The 20,257-nt window shown below is 38.2% G+C and overlaps 1 protein-coding gene across 4 annotated transcripts in view; it reads left to right on the plus strand.

Moving 5' to 3' along the window:
- The window catches only part of GBF1 (golgi brefeldin A resistant guanine nucleotide exchange factor 1), a 173,611-nt gene extending 157,346 nt beyond the window's left edge, over positions 1–16,265 (plus strand). For all 4 annotated transcript variants that reach the window (XM_032231642.1, XM_032231643.1, XM_032231645.1 and 1 more), the window contains exons 34-40: positions 1,194–1,344; positions 5,784–5,914; positions 8,077–8,178; positions 8,857–8,970; positions 11,121–11,298; positions 12,864–13,001; positions 13,977–16,265. In XM_032231642.1, the coding sequence (XP_032087533.1) occupies positions 1,194–1,344; positions 5,784–5,914; positions 8,077–8,178; positions 8,857–8,970; positions 11,121–11,298; positions 12,864–13,001; positions 13,977–14,245 (1,083 nt within the window). In that variant the 3' untranslated portion in view covers positions 14,246–16,265. The remainder of the gene's footprint in view (positions 1–1,193; positions 1,345–5,783; positions 5,915–8,076; positions 8,179–8,856; positions 8,971–11,120; positions 11,299–12,863; positions 13,002–13,976) is intronic.
- Positions 16,266–20,257: the final 3,992 nt, after the last annotated feature.

Below are 20,257 nucleotides of genomic sequence, written 5' to 3' on the forward strand. Positions count from 1 at the left end.
TTCTTAATAAAAACTATGGAATAGGAACTTTCCCCCAAAATGCAATCTGGAAATATTTTAAATACATTTTTTGTTTTTGTTTTAAAAATGTATTTGGCATTCATTCTGTAGTAAGTACCACCTTGGCTCTTTATTTTATTGTATCTTCATCTACATTTGTAGAGACTTCATAACTTTTCCATTTTGCAAGAACGTATTTTATTTTCACATAAAATGAAGAGAAAACATCCTAAATATACATATAGTCCTCGACTTATAACCACAATTGAGCCCAAAATTTCCACTGTTAAGCAAGACAGTTGTGAGCTTTGCCCCATTTTACAACCTTTGTTGCCAAAGTTGTTAAATTAATCACTTTACTGTATTGTTTGGAGTATAAGACACACCTTTTTCCCTCAAAAAAGAGGCTGAAAATCTGGTGCGTCTTATGCACTGAATACAGCATTTTTTGCCTCCTGAAACTCCGCCCCTTCACCAAAATGGCCATGCAGAGCCTTTAGGAAGCTTTTAGAGAGCTCCTGGGAGCTGGGGAGGGCAGAAATGAGCAAAAAACGGCCCTTTTTGCCCCCCTCCAGCCCCAAGGAGCACTCTATAAGCTTCCTAAAGGCTATCCATATCCTTTTTTTTTTTTGACAAAAAACGAGCACGTTTTTGCGAAAAACTGGCTTTTTTTGCTTGTTTTTGGTCCCACCCCCCACTCCCCAGGAGGACTCTACAAGCCTCCTAAGAGCTAGTTGTGCCCTTTTTTTGAAAAAAAAAAAACGGGCCCGTTTTTGTGAAAAACGGGCCATTTTTGGGAGGTTTGCAGAGTGCAAAAACTTTTTAAAAAAAATTTCCTCTTCAAAACCTTGCTGCGTCTTATATTCTGGTGCGTCTTATACTCTGAAAAATATAGTAGTTACTAAGTTAGTAACATGGTTATCAAGTGAATCTGGCTTCCCCATTTGACTTTGCTTGTGACAAGGTTGCAAATGAGCCGGGGACACTGTAACTATCATGAATATGAACCAGTTGCCAAGTATCTGAATTTTGATTATGTGACCATGAAGGTACTGAAACAATCCTAAGTATGATAAATGGTCATAAATCCCTTTTTTCAGTGCATTATAACTTCAAATGCTCACTAAACGAAAGGTTGTAAGTCAAGAGCTATCTGTAGTGAAGGTTTTTTATTTATTTTATTTCTTTTGCAGCTGTTGGATCTAATGCATACCCTTCATACGCGAGCTGCTACCATCTACAGTTCTTGGGCAGAAGAGCAACAGCATCTGGAAACTTCAGAGAAGAAAATAGAAGCAAATTCTCGAGCATTATGGATCAATTGTTGGTGCCCATTGTTGCAAGGTAAAGCTAACACAACCTAGAAAAGTACAGGTAGTCCTGTAATGGAACCTGTCCATTATACTTTTAAGTCATGATGGTCATAAAACATGTCATCGCATGACCAATCCAATTTTACAGCCTTTTCCCAGCAACCATTAAGAAAATCACCACAACTGCTGTAGTCATTAAAAGCCTGCTGTTCACTATGGAACATTTTTGCCAAAACCAGAAGTAAATGCCTGTTTTTTGGCAAAAATATAAATTGCAATCACTGCAGAATGCTGCAAACAGCCATAATCTGCCAAGTATCTGAAATGCGCTTACATGACCACATGTCCGCCCGAACTTCAGAACTGAGTTGTAAGTATCTTTGGAGGATTGTGCATTGGAATTTCAAATGGTCTCTAAATGAACTACTTGTACAGGATGGCTTTTGGCAAGGGATAGTCTGTACTGCACAAGAACTGGGAAGAATGCATCTGGAAAACGACTGGCTTAACTTATCAGAAGGTCTTTAAAATAAAGTTGAGGGGAGAAGGGTGATCAATCTTTAGGATCTTTGGGAATTCCAATCACAAACCCCAAGATAACCAATCAAACAATGAGCTAGAGAGTGAGGGGAAAGAAGAAAAATCCAGATTCAAAGTAGGAGATATAGAAAGCATACCCAGGATCAGCCATAAAGGACTCAAATGCCCAGGGGTCGCCAACCTTCAACACTCAAAGAGCCATTTGGACCCGTTTTCCACAGAAAAGAAAACATTGGGAGCCAATAATTTAACAACCATGTGACTGATTGGGCATGACCAACTCACTCACTCCCACCCAGTCACATGACACCCCCCCCCCCAAAACTATGCCTACCCAGCCGGTAATTAGGGCAGAGAACCGATTGTTAAATTATTTGCCCCACCCGGCACTGCCTCACCCCTCCCCTCCCAGGCACCTCTTGCCACACCCAGCCTCGGTGTGTTGTTCACCTCCCTCCCTTTCTCTCTCTCTCTCTCTCTCTCTCTCTCTCTCTCTCTTTCTTTCTTTTTCTTTCTTTTTCTGTCACAGTCTTTCTCTTTTTCTTTCTCTCTTTTTCTTTCTCTGTCTTTCTGTCTCTGTCTGTTTCTCCCTCCCTCCCTCTCTCTCTCCATTGAGGTGGCAATAGCAGCGTCAGGAGCCACAGCAGAGGGCTGAAAGAATCACATGCAGCTCCAGAGCTGTGGGTTGCCAACATCCAGCCTATACACTAACACTCAAAGTTTAGGGAACAACAGGCTGAACTTGAAGTACTAGTACATGAAAATAGGTATCTGTTCTGACTCCCCGGCCTGTGAATAAACCAGAACACAGGCTTGGCTGTTTGCCACTGTTCAGTTACTGAGAAAACGAATCCTTTGGTTGAGAGCCCAGGCAACTCACATTCAATAGAGTAGTTCTGAAGTGATGCAGATAGTCCAAACGAACAGACACGACTAGAATACACAGATAGACAGTCGAAGCAGCCCTTTTGTGGCAGAGGAGGCCGTTACTTCCGTCACCCGATACCGACATGTCCATCCCTCCCATTGGGGGTCGCCTAGCTCTTTTTGCCAACCAATGGGAGGAAATTACTTCAGATGTGTTGATTAGAAATACAGTGAGGTCCCTTGAATTTATCTCCACACCCCCAAGGTTTTTCATGCGCAGCCAGTCCCCATCATTTCCTGTGGGGAAGAGGGGGAACATGTTTCATGTGCCCCACATGCACCTGCCATCCACTCGGAATGGCCTCATGTAGACCGCTTCCACAAACCCTAGCTACCACACCCCTTCTCTTAGTGGCAGCCATAAAAAGAGTGGCAGGCCCAGCAACACTAGGGCTGGCAAGAGTGTGCTGGAAACAGACAAAACTTCTGGCCCTGTCTTAATCAGCTGATCCACGGGCCTCCATTAAGGCCTCCTGAGCCTCAAGAATAATAAGACCTCCCTGGAAGAAGGCGGGGCTTAGCAGTGAAAAGATGGAGTTTCAGGCTACTCCTGAAATTCCTCTATACCGAAGGATTTTTGGACGGGTTCTTTGAACTCTAGCTGTCCCGGAGACGACAGTGAAGGTGGGGAGAGACCCAGGACCTCAGAGATACCCGCAAATCTCTGGGGGGGGGGGGTATTAACTCCTCGTGCCAATTCCTTTCTGGATTAGCTGCATGCTAACTGAAACTGCAGGTTGCCCCTAAGAATGCTAGAAGTGATGTCATCTGGTGAGCTGATTTTATTATCCAAGAGAGACTGTTCGCGTTAAAAACTTAAGATAACTGAAACTAAAGAACAGGGAAATTTAGCGGCGAATTGGCTTTTTCTAATGGATTTATGGCTGGTGGTTACCTTACTTCTTAAATGCTTCAAGAAACTCCTCGACACCCTCCCCCCTCTGAATCTCCTTAAGTGGATCGTAAAATTTATTTTCTACTAATTAGCCCGTCACGATTCGACACTTTTATCACTTTACTACTCGGCTTTGTTTACAATCACAGCCTGTGAGAGACTAAGAAGTCTGTGGGGAAAAAAAAAAGAGTTTGCAATTTCTAACTGCGACACACATCATGGCGTCCCAAAATACCTCTAAGATTTCATTTCAGAGACTTTTTTCCGCATGTAGAGGACTTTTTGATTCTTATCAAAGACTGGAAAGAAAACTGGATCATTTGATTTTAAAATATGAAGCAAAAACTGAGATTGTTGAATGTTTAAATGCTCCTGAAATACAAACGGAAAATGTGAGAAATGGTGTCTGGTCTATCTCAGAGGAAGAAAGGAGGGGGGAAGCTATAAAGAAAACTCATTTAAAAAGACAGTGTGCAGGAGGAATGGAAAATCCACCCTTGAGAATTAAAGTTAATTTGGAAAATTTTACAAGCCCAGGACAACATTATTATTATTTCATCAATGACATTCAGAGTCCAAAGGTGCCAAAATATCTTTGTCTGGATTTGATTATGAAAACATTTGGTAAATTTATCCAACGCGTCGCAATTGGCTGGAGAGGATCTTGCTATTGGAGAGACACTGGCTGATAGATGGAACAACGTAATTTAAAATTTAGCTAAATCTGATTACCTTAATGTGTAATAGATATAGCTGAAAAATGACTGATATGGACAGTAATATATATAATTTGGAACTGGCTGATAGATTGAAGAACACAATTGAAAACTAGTTAAACCTAATTGCTTTTTCTTGTAACAGATATAGTTGAATAATAATTGATATTGATAGTAATGTATATAATGTGGAGTTGATATGATAACTAACAATTGGAAGATTATACATAAAGAGTATTAAATACAATAATTATCACTATTAAAAACTAAATAAAATACATACAATCAAATGTTAATCAATACTGGGAAAATGTTATGATATATGATATAATTAAATATTATGGATGTCCAGCTAAAATAGGATATGAGGATTTGATGATAATAGAGGATTTTATAAATAAGTAAATGAATTGTCAGCATGTGTTACGGATTAATTATGTAATGCATAGCTAAGGATGAGGGATGTTTAAATAACCATAGGTAATTAAAACTGGAGGTATAATGATGTTGATATGGTAAATATTCGAGTTAAGATATTTGAATTAATATGAGTTAATGGAAGAGAAGCACCAAAGCATGTTGTAACCAGTTGATATACTTCTTTTTTTTTCTCATGATAGACACCTGTGTTTTGTTTCGTTTTCCTGCCTTGTCTCTTGTCGTTTTTGTCTTTTTTTTGTATTATTTTTATTTTTTATTTTTTATTTTAATTTTTTTTTTTTATCTGTCCTTTTTTTTCTTTTTCTTTTTTGATTTTTTCCTCTCCCACCGGAGTGGGCAGGGATTGGTCAAGATTATTACTTTCATCAATATTGTTAAATAATAATTACAGTTAAATGAAAATGGATATATAATAATGCCTTAGTTAATATGAGTTATGTTGGTTGACTGTGGAGGAGATGTACCAAAACGTATCTGTAATTGATTGATATATTTTTTACAGATGTAAAGAAAGATGTGTACCTGTTTTAAACTAAAATTAAAAAACATTTTTTTAAAAAAAAAAAAGAATAATAAGACCTCCCTGAAAATAAGGCCAAGTGCTTATTTCGGGGGTCAAAAGAAAATAAGACCCTGTCTTATTTTTGGGGAGACACGTATATACTGTATATACCATGCTCACATTTGTAAACCAGTAGCAAAGGTAAGTTGATTTCATCCCTGTATTCAACTGCCAACTTCACATCATTTATAAACTCAATTTTCTATGAAAGTCATTGCTCGGATCTACTAGTGTAGAACACTTGAACTCTGCGTTTTGTCTTGCCTTTGTTACTGAGGATTTTCATGTTACTTAGGAAGAGGTGAAAATTATAACTCCTTTTTGGATATAAGGTTATTAACCAAGAGTAAATAAATAGTTCTTTTCACATCCTTTTGTCTTCTGTATAGGGATTGCTTGTTTGTGTTGTGATGCAAGACGACAAGTACGGATGCAGGCACTGACCTACCTGCAGCGGGCTCTTCTTGTGCATGATTTACAAGCTCTTGATGCTTTGGAATGGGAATCCTGTTTCAATAAGGTAATGTATGTCCATTACAAGGAATGCTGTGTAGAAGAATGACAGCTTTTCAAAGGTAATAAGGATTGGACTCACTCTCATCACATGGTCTCGGAAATTTAGGTGAAAGACAACAATTAAGTTAAAAAAAAACCTATTTTTTTAAATGATCAGGCTATGTTTGAGAGAGATTGCTCTATATGTATATAGAATTTATGCTGTTTTATTTGTACTATTAAGGATAACACTACTTTAGGCATAAGATACTGTGGAATATTTGGAAAAAAAGAAGGTAAATAATTGAACAATAACTCAGTTTAATGTGGGATATAAGGATGATCTCAATTGCTGCTAGATAAATCAGAGGGGAGGAAATTTTACTATTACTTTGAATGACATTTCACGTAACCATGCCAAATGGAAATTTCCTATTTACTAGTATCAAACAGTATTGCACATTAGCATTGCATATTGTAAGTGTGAGATTTGGATGAAACTTCATCTTAACATTTCAGCAACTTTAAATTCAAATTTTTATTTATTGATTTATAAAAATAATAAAGGTAGGGTGTAAATAAATCCACCTTTATTATTTTTATAAATCAAAGCGAATGTACAGGTAGTACTTGACTTATGACCACAATTGTGCCCAAAATTTCCAGTTATTAAGTGAGTTTTGTCCTATTTTGCAACTTTTGTTGCCATAGTTGTTAAGTTGAAGTTAAGTTGAATCACTGCAGTTGTTGTTATTAACATGATTGTTAGATGAATATGGCTTGTCTATTGATTTTACTTGTCAGAAGATTGCAAAGGGTGATCACAAGATCCCGGGACACTTGCAACCATCATAAATACATGCCAGTTGCCAGGCATCCAAATTTTGACCACGTGACTATGGGATGCTGCACTAGTCGTAAATATGAAAAACGATCATAAGTCACTCTTTTCAATGCTGTTGTAACTTTGAATGGTCATTAAACAAATGGTTATAAGTCAAAGGCTACATGTATATCTTCATCATCCTTTCTCCACAGTAACAACCCTGTGAATTGGATTGGGCTGAGAAAGGTTGCCAGCTGACTTTCATGGCTAAGATGGGATTAGAATTCATACTTTCTTGGTTTCTAGCCTGGTGCTGTGGATAAAGTTCAAAGGCAAAAAAAATATCTTTCCTGTCTACCACCTCTGTAGTCAGAAAGTCCCGTTTCTTACATTTTGAATTATAGCTAAAATTGGAATATAAGTCAAAGAGAGAATCATGAACCGAGGTGAATTTCCTGATTCTCCTTGCTAGGGAGAATACAATTCAATGTCTCTTTTTCAAATCTGATGATTGACTGAGCTGGGAACATTAGTTGCAAAGGTGGAAGTCCGCATTCAGTATGAGGCTTCATTGGATTTACAAGTTATATCTTTGAATCTCAAAGAGAATGAAACCAAAGCATTTTCCTGACTTCCCTTGTTAGGGATAGCATGATTCAACATCTTTCATTGCAAGAAAAAGTAGCATAGGGAGTTGGGCCACATAAACTGAAGTAAATAGTATGTTCTTATTAAATATCTCACTAGCACTGTGAATCTCTGTTCATAATTCTAATCATAAATTCACTGACTTGTGGGGTATGCAAAGCAGAACAGCAAATAAACAAGTCTGAAGTGGAGACTAATTGGCACCAGTGCCTATTTTTGGCCCATGGGTAGAAATTTATTTTATTCATAACATTTATCTATTGATGAGTCAAGGCTAAGTGACTAAGTTGCTGAGCTTGTCAGTCAGAAAGGTTGGCAGTTCGGCGGTTCAAATCCCTAGCGCTGTATAACATAGTGAGCTCCTGTTACTTCTCCCAGCTTCTGCCAACCTAGCAGTTCGAAAGCATGTAAAAATGCAAGTAGAAAAATAAGAACCACCTTTGGTGGGAATGTTCCGTGCACCTTTGATGTTGAGTCATGCTGGCCACATGACCATGGAGATGTCTTCGGACAGTGTTGGCTCTTCGGCTTTGAAATGGAGATGAGCACTGCCCCCTAGAGTCAGGAACGACTAGCACATACCTTTATTGCTGAGTTAATCCGCTTCCTCCGCCAATTTACCAGTACTTAACTCCTGATTTGCTTGCAGTCTGTATACAATATTAGAGTTTTCTTTCTTAACTATTAGCAAATTTCATACCTTGGATCAATAGGTTCTGTTTCCTTTGCTGACCAAACTTCTGGAAAATATTAGCCCGGCAGATATTGGAGGGATGGAAGAGACCAGAATGAGAGCTTCAACTTTACTCTCCAAGGTATAAGGCTATTTCTCTTTTCAGAAAGTGATTTCTGACTGAATTGTAATGGTTCTCATGATTGTTTCTGTTAAGGAGAAGAAAATGAAAATTGGATGCAGGTATGTTTCCAGAATTTAGCGCCATTTCTATGGAGACTGGCCAACAGGTTTTGTCAGTTAAGTGTTGTGATAAAAGTAAACAAATTTGCATTTGTAAGAACATAAGAGCACTTATGGGACTGGAAAACTGCCACAGCTTCTTTTGGGAGGCGATACAAGTTTTTTTAAAAAGATTCAGTATTCAGTTACAAACCCGTTATTTAAATATACATATTTAATTATTTCTATTCTATCTATAAATTCATGGGGGAACTTTTTTCAGCTTTAAAGGATTAGATATGTTTTATGTGAAATAAAATTTTACTCCAGAATTTAAAATGAAAGACTGATTTGTGGAAGTCTTAATTTGATTCCTCATACAGTTACCCTGAAAATTTTGTGCCACATTATTAATTGTCATTGGTGATTTCACTCCGTTTGTTTTCATTTTTTATTAAGAATAAAGAACAGTGTGCAACTTGATCTCTGTTATTTGTAAAAAAAAAAAAAATTTTTAACATCACATGAAAGTCACCATGGACAAGACTTACATTCTTGCTGAATCCTAAACTAAATTCTCACTATATTTTCTGTTTAGGTCTTCTTGCAACATTTGTCCCCACTCCTCTCTCTCCCAACATTTGCTGCTTTATGGCTGACAATATTGGATTTCATGGATAAATACATGCATGCTGGCTCCAGTGACTTGTTGGTAAGTAAGTGGAGCAGAGGTGGGTTCCTAACAGTTCGGAACAGTTCGGTGAAGTAGGTAGTAATTCGGCCGGCCACATCCCTAAAACACAATTGAAAAATAACAGAATTATTATGAATGTATTGGAATACTACGAAGTACACCCCGAAAAACAGCTAGCATTGATCTTTTTGGACACACAAAAAGCCTTTGATAACATGAACTGGCAGTTTATGACATTACAATTGAAAAGCATGAACTTTGGTGAAAACTTGTAAAGATGATCCAAGCAATATACTCCAATCAAACAGTGAAAGTGATAGTAAACAGAGAAATAACAGAAAATTTTCTGATTTATTTTCAAGTGTATGCCATGACCTTGCTTTAGCAGCCAGCCCATCAGGTGGGGCTACATTTGGTGTATAAGAAGGACCCAAATTTTCACCTTTTTATTTAGGGGGGTGCATCTTATACTCCAAAAAATAGGGTATATATAGGTAAAGGTAAAAGTTTCCCTCGCACATATGTAGTAGTCGTTCCCGACTCTAGGGGCGGTGCTCATCTCCATTCCAAAGCTGAAGAGCCAGCCCTGTCCGAAGACAGCTCTGTGGTCATGTGGCTGGCATGACTAAATGCCGAAGGTGCATGGAACACTGTTACCTTCCCATCAAAGTGGTCCCTATTTTTCTACTTGCATTTTTACATGCTTTCGAACTGCTAGATTGACAGCAGCTAAGACAAATAACGAGTTCACTCTATTACATGGCACCAGGGATTTGAACTGCCAACCTTTCTGATCAACAAGCTCAGTGTCTTAGTCACTGAGCCACTACTCATTTATATATATATATATATATATATATATATATATATATATATATATATATATATATATATATATATATATATATATATATATATGGAGGGAGGGAGGGAGGGAGGGAGGGAGGGACAGACAGACAACCCCTGGTAAGCCCCAATTATGGGAGGAAGCTAACTGTTTCCATCATCTGTCAATCGGCTCGTCACAAGAGTCCATCACGACAGAAACCCAATATTTTTACTGTTGCCTTTGTTATATTTGTGGTTTTTTTTAATTTGTGCTGATAAATAAATAAAGGGAGACTAGTATAGATCTATTTCAAGCTATTTAGCTCTCATCAGCTAGCCATACCCTTACTGGGATTCGAACCTGTGCTGTATTGCTTCTTAGGCAAATGTCTTAGCCATTAAGCCACAGGTCTCCTCCTTATCAGCTGAAGCCAGGGAAGAAGGTATATATTTAGAGTCACAACCCCTGGTAAGCCCCAATTATGGGAGGAAGCTAACTGTTTCCATCATCTGTCAATCGGCTCGTCACAAGAGTCCATCACGACAGAAACCCAATATTTTTACTGTTGCCTTAGGATGGACTCTTGTGACGAGCCGATTGACAGATGATGGAAACAGTTAGCTTCCTCCCATAATTGGGGCTTACCAGGGGTTGGGACTCTAAATATATACCTTCTTCCCTGGCTTCAGCTGATAAGGAGGAGACCTGTGGCTTAATGGCTAAGACATTTGCCTAAGAAGCAATACAGCACAGGTTCGAATCCCAGTAAGGGTATGGCTAGCTGATGAGAGCTAAATAGCTTGAAATAGATCTATACTAGTCTCCCTTTATTTATTTATCAGCACAAATTAAAAAAAACATATATATATATATATATATGTATGTATGTATGTATGTATGTATGTATGTATGTATATATATATATATATATATATATATATATATATATATATATATATATATATATATATTGCAAGTAATATTACTTTTGGATTGTACATGACTATAGATTAAAACATATAGAGTGATAAATATATGGAGTGTTATTGTACAACTATGAAAATAATGACGTACAACATTATGTATGTAAAAGAGACTATACTGTATGACTCTGAAAATAATGGTTATAATCAGGAGGTATAATACTGTGTATATTTTAAAAGGTCTTGTTCTAGCCAGTACACCATCGTTGCAAAACTGGAAATGTGATGTATTACAAAGAAAAATGTATAATAATTTTTTTTTAAAAAAAAATCAGTGGCAATTTTGCAGGAGTGTCGAGGCTTACTTAATTTTCAGGAAGCTGCAGACCTATTGATAAATACATTTTGCCTTCCAGCCAGAGGCCATCCCTGAATCACTGAAGAATATGCTACTAGTAATGGACACAGCTGGGATATTCCATAATGCTGATTCACGAACAGGCTACTCAGATCTATGGGAAATCACCTGGGAGCGCATAGACTGCTTTTTGCCAAAACTACGAGATGAGCTCTTCAAACAGACAGTCATCCAAGGTATACATTAAGAAGCCCATATAGAGCCCTTGAGCTTCAGAGTTACGTGGTCCTTTCTAGACCAAGATCCCTTAGAAAGAGGCTATTATTTGAGTTTTGGAAAGCCACAATCCAAGGCTGGGCATAACAATTTCCTTTTTATCAACTTCCCAAATTTAATTTGTTTTTATATATTTCATCTCTATCAAATTTTAACATTAAACATTAAAATACTAACCTAAAAGGGAAAGGGAATAACAAAAATGACCAAAAATTATACATCAAACAAATTTATAATAAAAATGACCTCCAACTTTCTTTTAGAGATTTAAAGATTATAACAATAGAATCACCACCTCCAAATGTAAACAAATAATCCCAATCTATAAAATATCTTAAAATACTAATAAAACACTTACTGTAGGACATGACCAGGCTGAGCCAGAGGAAGCATGTCATCACTTTGCGGTTTGCACTCACAAAATATTTAAGTCCAGGCCTTCTTGAATTCCATTGACTCTTATCTACCTTAACCTTAATGGTTAAGGCAAATGGTTAATTTGCCTTAACCATTCGTAGTTCAGATTCTTGTTTAGAGATAGCATGGTATTTGTATTCAGTTGAACAATCAGGTTCCTGATTTCTTATACCTGATGCTTACTAAAGAAAATTCATAAAATTCTCTTAATTGTATCTAAGACATAGTAAATTGTCAAATGTAAATAACCTTATATTTAAAAAGGTATATTTCATCAACTAAAATGTACTCCTGTAAAGCATATTGAACACATTATGTACAGGCGGTGCTTAGTTAACAACGGTTTGTTGTGCAGATATATAAGGGGCCATAGTCTGAATGCAGCTTTATTTGAGGGACGTTTATAATACTGCCCCCTGCTACTTTTATTTAGATTCAGTTTCTACCTTATGGATGGATTCCAGACCATCTACTCATTCAGCATCATCTGAGAAGTCTCCAAACTTCTCTGATTGGGACCCAAATTTCTATCTCTAAGCAATGCTGTCATAAAGCATGGTGTCATGTGACTACATCATTTACTGATGGCAAACTTGGCACTCTTAGTTGATGTTATTAAGTGAGGATGACAGGTCATTGTGAGTCCCAGGCAAAGTGCATGAGCACTGTGTGGCCAGGGGTTGGTGCTCTGGGAAGGGGAGGGTATCTGAGTGGCCCACAAGGTGCAGCAGAGCCAGGTTGTCAGAACTGCCACTTCACCTCCCTGAAGCCTCCTGAAACCAAAAACGGCACAGGGGGGCACAGTGCATCCCCCTGTGCTCCCCCCACTCTGCACATGCACACACACACACCACATGCCCAGCAGAGACCCAAAAATCAGTTGGCCAGCAGGAGGCGCACGCACATGTACATTGGAGCTGAGCTGGGGATGGCTTGCGTGCCAGCAGGGAGGGCTCCATGTGCCACTTGTGGCACACGTCACGGTATTGGGGTATTTTGCATGTCTCTAATGGTTTGTTGTGCAGATACAGTACATAAGGGGCCATAGTCTGAATGCAGCTTTATTTGAGGGATGTTTATAATACTGCTGTTTGCTACTTTTATTTAGACCCAGTTTCTACCTTACCAGTAGAAGTACATCTTCCTAAAGCATCGATATCTGCTCAGACACATTCCTCTGGAGAGGATTCCAGACCATCTACTCATTCAGCATCATCTGAGAAGTCTCCAGAACTAGCAGCCAGTGGTAGGATTATATTTTCTACAAGATGAACTATGAATATAAGAACAGAATAAAAACAGAAGGGGAAAAAACTAATTAAAAATATTTTTCTCTGATTGCTCATAACCACATAATCTAATAATAGCAAAATATGCAAAAGCAAGGAGGAATCGTCGGTTTTTAAATAGGTGTTTAAAAAGCAAAATTCCAAGCTAAAATTCAGTGCATGAAAAACAATCATTTAAACCTTTAAAACCCAGCCCAATAGAATAGACCCCCTTTTACAGGGACTGTAACAAATTGGGCCAAAATATCTGTCTGATGGTGGAAAGTCATCAGCCTTTCCCTGGAAGGCAAGGTTGAGTTAAGTTAAAGAATGCAAATAAAATGGTTTTGAAGTGTGGTGTGAAATGGATAAGAGAGTTATGCCCAGGTCTAGGAATAACATATAAGAATGGATATATTAAAACCTATTTGCTGGGCCAGTGAGAATCCTACAATTAAAGTAACATAGACAAATTGCTTATGCTAATTAAAAAGTTCACTTCTGGCTAGACTGATGGGATTTAAATTTATACTGGAATGGAATAGAATGGAATGGCAAAGGCAAGGAAGGTAGCTGGTTATGAAGATGAGGTCAACAGGTCAGACGATCTTGATGGCCATCCCTATATTTCCCCTACTCACCCCAGTTTAAATCTTTAAACAGTCACTCTGATGGTGAGCTGCAGCTCACAAATGCTTGTGCTTAATAAAATTTATTAGTGAGAAAAGGAGCCACCAGACTTCTGATTCTTGCCACTGTAGAGTACCACCCCTCTCCTATAATGTCTACAACATTTACATGGAGATTATACAAGAAAACCCCATTGCAGACATGAACACTCAAATTCTAAGGATTTAGAAGAGCTCAGAATGAATTGTGTGAAATTTGGGGAAAGTGATAGAGACTAATGTCCCTCCTATAAAAATGAGAAGTCTGTTATTTTTTCCCCGCAGATTCTGAGAATGCCTGCATTTCCAGTCACTTTGGATCACATTTTGCCTCTCCAGCAACACCTGGGAAGATGAACCTGGCTACAGATATTCCTCCAGCAGTGGCACAGCAGCCTCTTATTCTTCAACCACTAGCCTCCCCTTTACAAGTGGGAGTGCCACGTTTGTCTCTGCCTATAATTCTGAACCCAGCTCTCATAGAGGCAACCTCCCCCGTTCCCCTTTTGGCTACCCAGCAGTCTACTGACTCCACAATTTCTGAAATAAATTAAAGAAAAAGGAAATGACTAAAGGAATGATGGATTCTGATCATGCTATGTCCAACTGAAGTTATGCTTGCCCTAAGCAAAAGAGTAGCATCCCAAAGTAAACATTCTAAGGTGACAATCTTCCAGCTTCTCCATGCTTTAAAGTTTTCAGTAAAGGCCTGCTTTGATTTCTTTCAGAATGGAGCAAGAAGGCCAGATACTGTTAGAATCAAGCCAAGAAATAACCAGCTTCTGTATAAGTACAGTACTTTGCTTCACTGTCAGCATTCCTTGCACAGATTTACTTTAGGACCATTCTTTCACTCTTGAATCTTCAGGGATTTAGGCTTGTACTTTTGCCAGAGTAAACTGAACTTTCTGAGAGGATTAGAAGGGTCACTGAACAACATTTTAACTGGAAAATCTGCATCTAAAATAAAAGAAAGAAAATAATAATCTCAGATTGCCGTGTAAACTTCATTAGGTGAGCATTGGTATGGTGCTTCTATTTTTATTTTAAAATTGCTCTGTGTCTTGCAGGCATTCCAATCTAGTGCTTGCTACTTCCTATCAAAAGTACTGAGGTGAAGTGAAGACCTGCAATAGGCAAAAAATAGCCTCTACTGTACCTCCTTCAGGAATGGACTGCAAAATGTTTCTTTCAATCTTTTTTGCAGTCTTTCACTTAGGAAAGGCCATTTCTCTCCTGCCCAAACGTAAAATGTGTTTCAACTAGGGCTCCCACCAGGCTAAAATTCTCTATGTTCACTGCAGAATCCCACTGGCCAATGTCTACTGTATGGAACGATAGGTGATTGTGTGTGAGTATGCATGTGGATTTGGGTGTCTGTATGGGTGAGTATGTATATGTGTGGGTGAATGTGTGTGTGTATAGGAGTTAATTGACTTTTTAGGATAAAATAAAAATTGCCTGTAAATGAAATGTGGCTTAGATGTTTATTTCCTTACATGTCAAATATGTTGCCTTTTTATTCTATATTGTTTTGGAAAAATTAGAGAGTGTCACTATTGACCAATTATGTAGAATCACCCTTTTTGAAACAAGGTAGGTGTGTGTGTGTGTATGTGTGTGTTTGAATCATTGTTGACTCCTGGCAACTTCCTGGGCTAGTCCTGCAATTTTCTTGGGAAGATTTTGAAAGTGGTTTGCTCTTGCCTGTTTCAGGGGACGTGACTGGCCCAAGGTCACCCAGCCAGCTTTCTGCCTAGGGAAGGATTGGAACGTCTCCCAGTTTCTAATGTGGTGCCTTAGTCATGACACTAAACTGGATCTCTAGATGGACATAGTCCTATTGTCACACATGCTCCTTGGTCATAGTTAAGTTGAAGAAAAAATACAGACTTTGTTTGTATTTTTAATTGTGTAATTGCATCTTACAAAGTTCAGTGGGTTGAAATAGGTCTATATTTCATGTCTGTGTTTTTTTGTCATTCCTGAGTAGACTAAGAATGAAATCTGCCTCTTTATCCCGCAGAAGCAAAGATATATAAAGGCAATGTCTATTGCAGTGGAACTGAGCGCCCTTCCGTCCTGCTTATGTATGTCCTGCTCTTTCTTTCTGCAGTGTAATCAAATTCTATAGGTCCAACATGTGCCCCACATGCATTCTTAAACAATAATAAAAGAGAGGGCTATATCTTTACATGGAAATACATCCAAAGAAAAGGCAAACAAAAGAATAACACTGTGCACTAAGAGATATAATATACTATGGATATAAAACGTCCCGTTAAAATCTGTTTAAATGCCACATTTTAAAAATGTAAATAAATCAGACCACGCTAAATAACTTCTGCCTTCAATATAAGCTGTACAATTTGATTAAAAACAAACTGAAATCTTTTAGGGGAGAAAAATAATCAATCCCATATATAAAGTTCATCTCTTCTAGTAGGATTTTTCTGACATTTACTCAGTTGCCTGTTACAGCAAAACCCATGGTCAGTCAGGAGAGGGATACAAAACCATTTCCAAGGGATTGGATATACTATGGAATAGAACACAGTAAAGACAGTTATCAACAAGCGGAAAAAAATAACTCAACAGTGACATTATGAAGAACTGATGTCCCTCCAAAATTGACAAAAAAACAAGAAAACTGGTCCAAAAGGTCTATAGCAACATTAAAGGTGCTGCAGAATTTTCTAGCAGATACTAGTTGTGTATTTGCTAGAATAGACAACAATCTCCCATATTCTTCAAACGTCTGGGCTGTGGGGTAGGGCAGCAAGACAGAGGCCTTTTCTTACAAAGAAAACATCCATGGCTGGCTACGTTTTGCAAAAACCTACATTAAGTTTGACAAAAGCATGTGGGAAAATGTGTTATGGTCTAATGAGACCAAAGTTGAACTTTAAGGGGCATAATTCCAAAAGGTATGTTTGCTGCAAAAACAATTGTGCAGCACCAAAAGTACATCACCTGCAGTGAAGTGTGGTGTTAGCAGCATTATTCCTTGGGACTGCTTCAGCTTGAACTAGAATTTTAATCAAGGTGGAGGAAATTATGAACAGTTCCAAATATTGAATTATGGCACAAAACCTTCAGAACTCTGATAAAATGCCCAAGATGAAGTGGAATTTCATCTTTCATCATGACCATGACTCAGCATACCTCCAAATCAACAAAAGAATAACTTCATCAGAAGAATATCAATGTTTTGGAATGGCTCAGCCAGAGTCCAGACCTGAATCCAATTGAAAATCAGTGATTGAAAGAGGGCTATGCACAGAAAATGCTCTCACAATCTGACAGATAGGCAGCACTTTTGCAAAGGGTAGGCAAAGGTTCCCGAGGCAAGATATGTCATGCTGAAAGGCTCCTACCCCAAAGACTGAATGATGTCTATGTTGTGCTTCAGCAAAGTATTAGTTTAAGATTGTGCACATTTATGCAACCACATTATTGTAAGTTTTTAAATATATTTTGCCTATAAAAGATTTCAGTTTGGTTTTCAATTGAATTCTGCAGCTTATACAATATGTGATATTGTGAAAAAAATTCTGAAATGATTTATCTTGGTCTGTTTTTTTGGTTTTTTTTACATCTCAGAAATCTGATATGTACCAGGGTGTGTAGAATTTTTGTATCCATTTTGTCTCCTATGGTGACAGTAATTTTATATAAATGTTCACAATGAGTTTTCAAAAACTCATTTCAAATTTTCAAAAATTTGAGAGGATCTGTTCTAAGGATGGTTACCCAACTTCTAAGACCTACCGTATATACTCGAGTATAGGCCGACCCGAATATAAGCCGAGGCACCTAATTTTACCACAAAAAAACTGGAAAAGTTATTGACTCGAGTATAAGCCTAGGGTGGGAAATGCAGCAGCTACCGGTAAATTTCAAAAATAAAAATAGATACCAATAATGTTTTTGAATATTTATTTCAAAGAAAAACAGTAAACTAGCGGTGTATTCAATGAAATACTTCACTCACCTCATGATGCTGATGTCCCGCTGTGATGATGATGTCCCGTGCAGCCGCGGGAGCGATGTCCCGCCTCCTATGACACACGGCACAGTGATTCCTATCATTGGATCACTGTACCAGAGGAGGTGGGACATCGCTATGTGGCTGCTTGCCATAACAAGGAGGAGGTGGGACATCGTTGCAGAGCGGCAGGAGGGGGAGGAAGGGGAATCGTAAGATAGCCCTGCATTACATTAGAACGTGAGGAGGGGGGATGGTGCGGTGCGCGCTGCGCGGCAAACTGACACAGAGGGAGGGGAAACTCACAGGGGCACTGGGCCATTCACGAGTGTAACCCAGCGGCATGGCCCCGCCCCTTTTTCTCCTCCATTTCGGGCAAATTTTTCACTGACTCGAGTATAAGCCGAGGCGGCTTTTTTCAGCCCAAAAAGTGGGCTGAAAAACTAGGCTTATACTCGAGTATATACAGTAACCTTCCTTGCTCATTAGTTCATTGGTGAAATTATCACAGCAGTCATGGTCACTCATCCTCTACAGCTTTGCCTTATTAGTCTTTGTCAAGACTGTCCTTCTTTATAAGTACTTAACTTCTTTATAGGTATTCATTGATGACAATTTAACAATGCTTCAAAGTTATGACAACCTCAGAAAAAGTTGTCCTTAAAATTATGACTTTCATGCTACCCTTTCAGACATACGATTGCCATTTGGTACCAGCTTGCATTTATGAAGATGGCAGCATCTTGCAGGTAGAACAGGACAACTGGCCATAGCCACAATGCCACTCCCACAATGGAACAGCTGTTGGCTGGTGCTGCAGGAGCATGTTTGCAGTAGCACCTCTTGGTTTTATTTTATCAATTTTTAATACTCCCATTGGATCCTTTTTTATTTTTCGGAGAAGGTAACAGCGTAGACCATAACACAGAAAAAAGTTTTTGTTTTTGCTGGGGACTAATAAGGCATGGGAAAAAGAAACACCATGGCACCAGCCCGGGAACTCTCCCACCAGTGAAAACTGCAAAACAACCAAGAATTGAGGTGCACTTTGCTGGCAAGAGATCTGTAAGTAAAATAACCCCGCCCCCTCCATTTTCCCCTCCATCTTGAGCGGTTAGAATGGGACCTGCAAAGAGATTTGACAAAACTCCCATTTCACCCCAGTCCCTCCAACTCAGCTGACCTATCATAGGCATTCATCCTCCTCTGGTACTCCTCCTCCAACACTGGTCCCCTTCCCACCCACTTGTGCCCGGGCTTGTTTCCCAATTTGCAGTGCAGGATAATTAGCCACACCTCCTGGCCACCAACATTATAATTTAATAAGATACATGCAAGTGAGAATAATTTTTGCCCAATAGGATACAAATCTGACAATATCTGATTGGGAACTTAAACTTGAAGAATATGCAGCAATGCGAATCCACTTGAGACTTAGCCAAAAATTTAAAAAACTACTGTTTGAGGTAATCTTTATTTGAAGTCTTTATTATTGAGCCCTAATAAATAAATAAATAAATAAATAAAAACAAGAATTGGCCAGTCATCAGGAATGACTGCAAAATGCAGTAGGGAAAATCCCACAATTAGCGATTTTATACAATCTTCTAATTCTCTTAAAAGGCAATAAAAGGACAGATTTCTATTATTTACATTTATATGCCACTCATCTCTTTGATGGAGTGACTGATTGCAATAGTTATTAGAAAGCATCAGACAATTTTATCTTTAAACCCAGTGAAACAGAGAGTGACAAAATTCTCAATCAGCCTAATAGGAAAATTCAAAAAGTCAAGATTTTTTTTATATTGTTTCTAATTGTTTTTTAAAAACCAAATGACCCAAATATCAGCAATAGTTGCTACTACATATCACTAGTACATGTTTTCATACTAGATCAGAATCATTAACATCACATGGTTGAAAAATAGAAACTAACACAAAAATTGGAAAAAAATTCAGATGAAAGAATAGAGGACAATGTCGCCAACTTGATCCTATTAGAATACAAGAAATGCCCAAGCTCTAGCCACTCAATGAAACAGAAATATCACAATCAGAAGTGTTTACACTGAACTTTCAAAGTGAAAGATAAATAATGATCCATAGCAAGGAGCCATCAGAGCAAATTTTACCAAAAAGGGTAAACGCACAAGACAATGCAATCAAGCCTTGACAATCACTTTAACAGGAAAAAAAAATTGGAAATGACATGTCCACCCAAAATCATTTCAAAGTGAATAACATCAGTTATTCACTTCAGTAAGGAGAGCAGTGAAGGAGATTTACATAGTCTACTGCAGTGAAAACTCAAAATGCAGTCAAGACATTCACATAATGGAGTGATTTGCACAATTTTCTAACCTGTTTGCAAGAAAATAGAAAGAGTAGCTTTTTCCAAAGTTCCAATTGAAGTAAAAGACAGCAAATCCAATCCAACAGGATCTGCAATTGGTTGATGGCTTCTTACAGAAATTCCAAAAATGAAGCTTTTTGCCACACCCTCATCACTTAAATCTAAAAGTGGACAGACTAGGCCCTAGGGGATTCAAAAGTCCTTTAAACACTTCAATGTTTA

Source organism: Thamnophis elegans, chromosome 15, assembly GCF_009769535.1.
Source record: "Thamnophis elegans isolate rThaEle1 chromosome 15, rThaEle1.pri, whole genome shotgun sequence".
Classification (NCBI taxonomy): domain Eukaryota; kingdom Metazoa; phylum Chordata; class Lepidosauria; order Squamata; family Colubridae; genus Thamnophis; species Thamnophis elegans.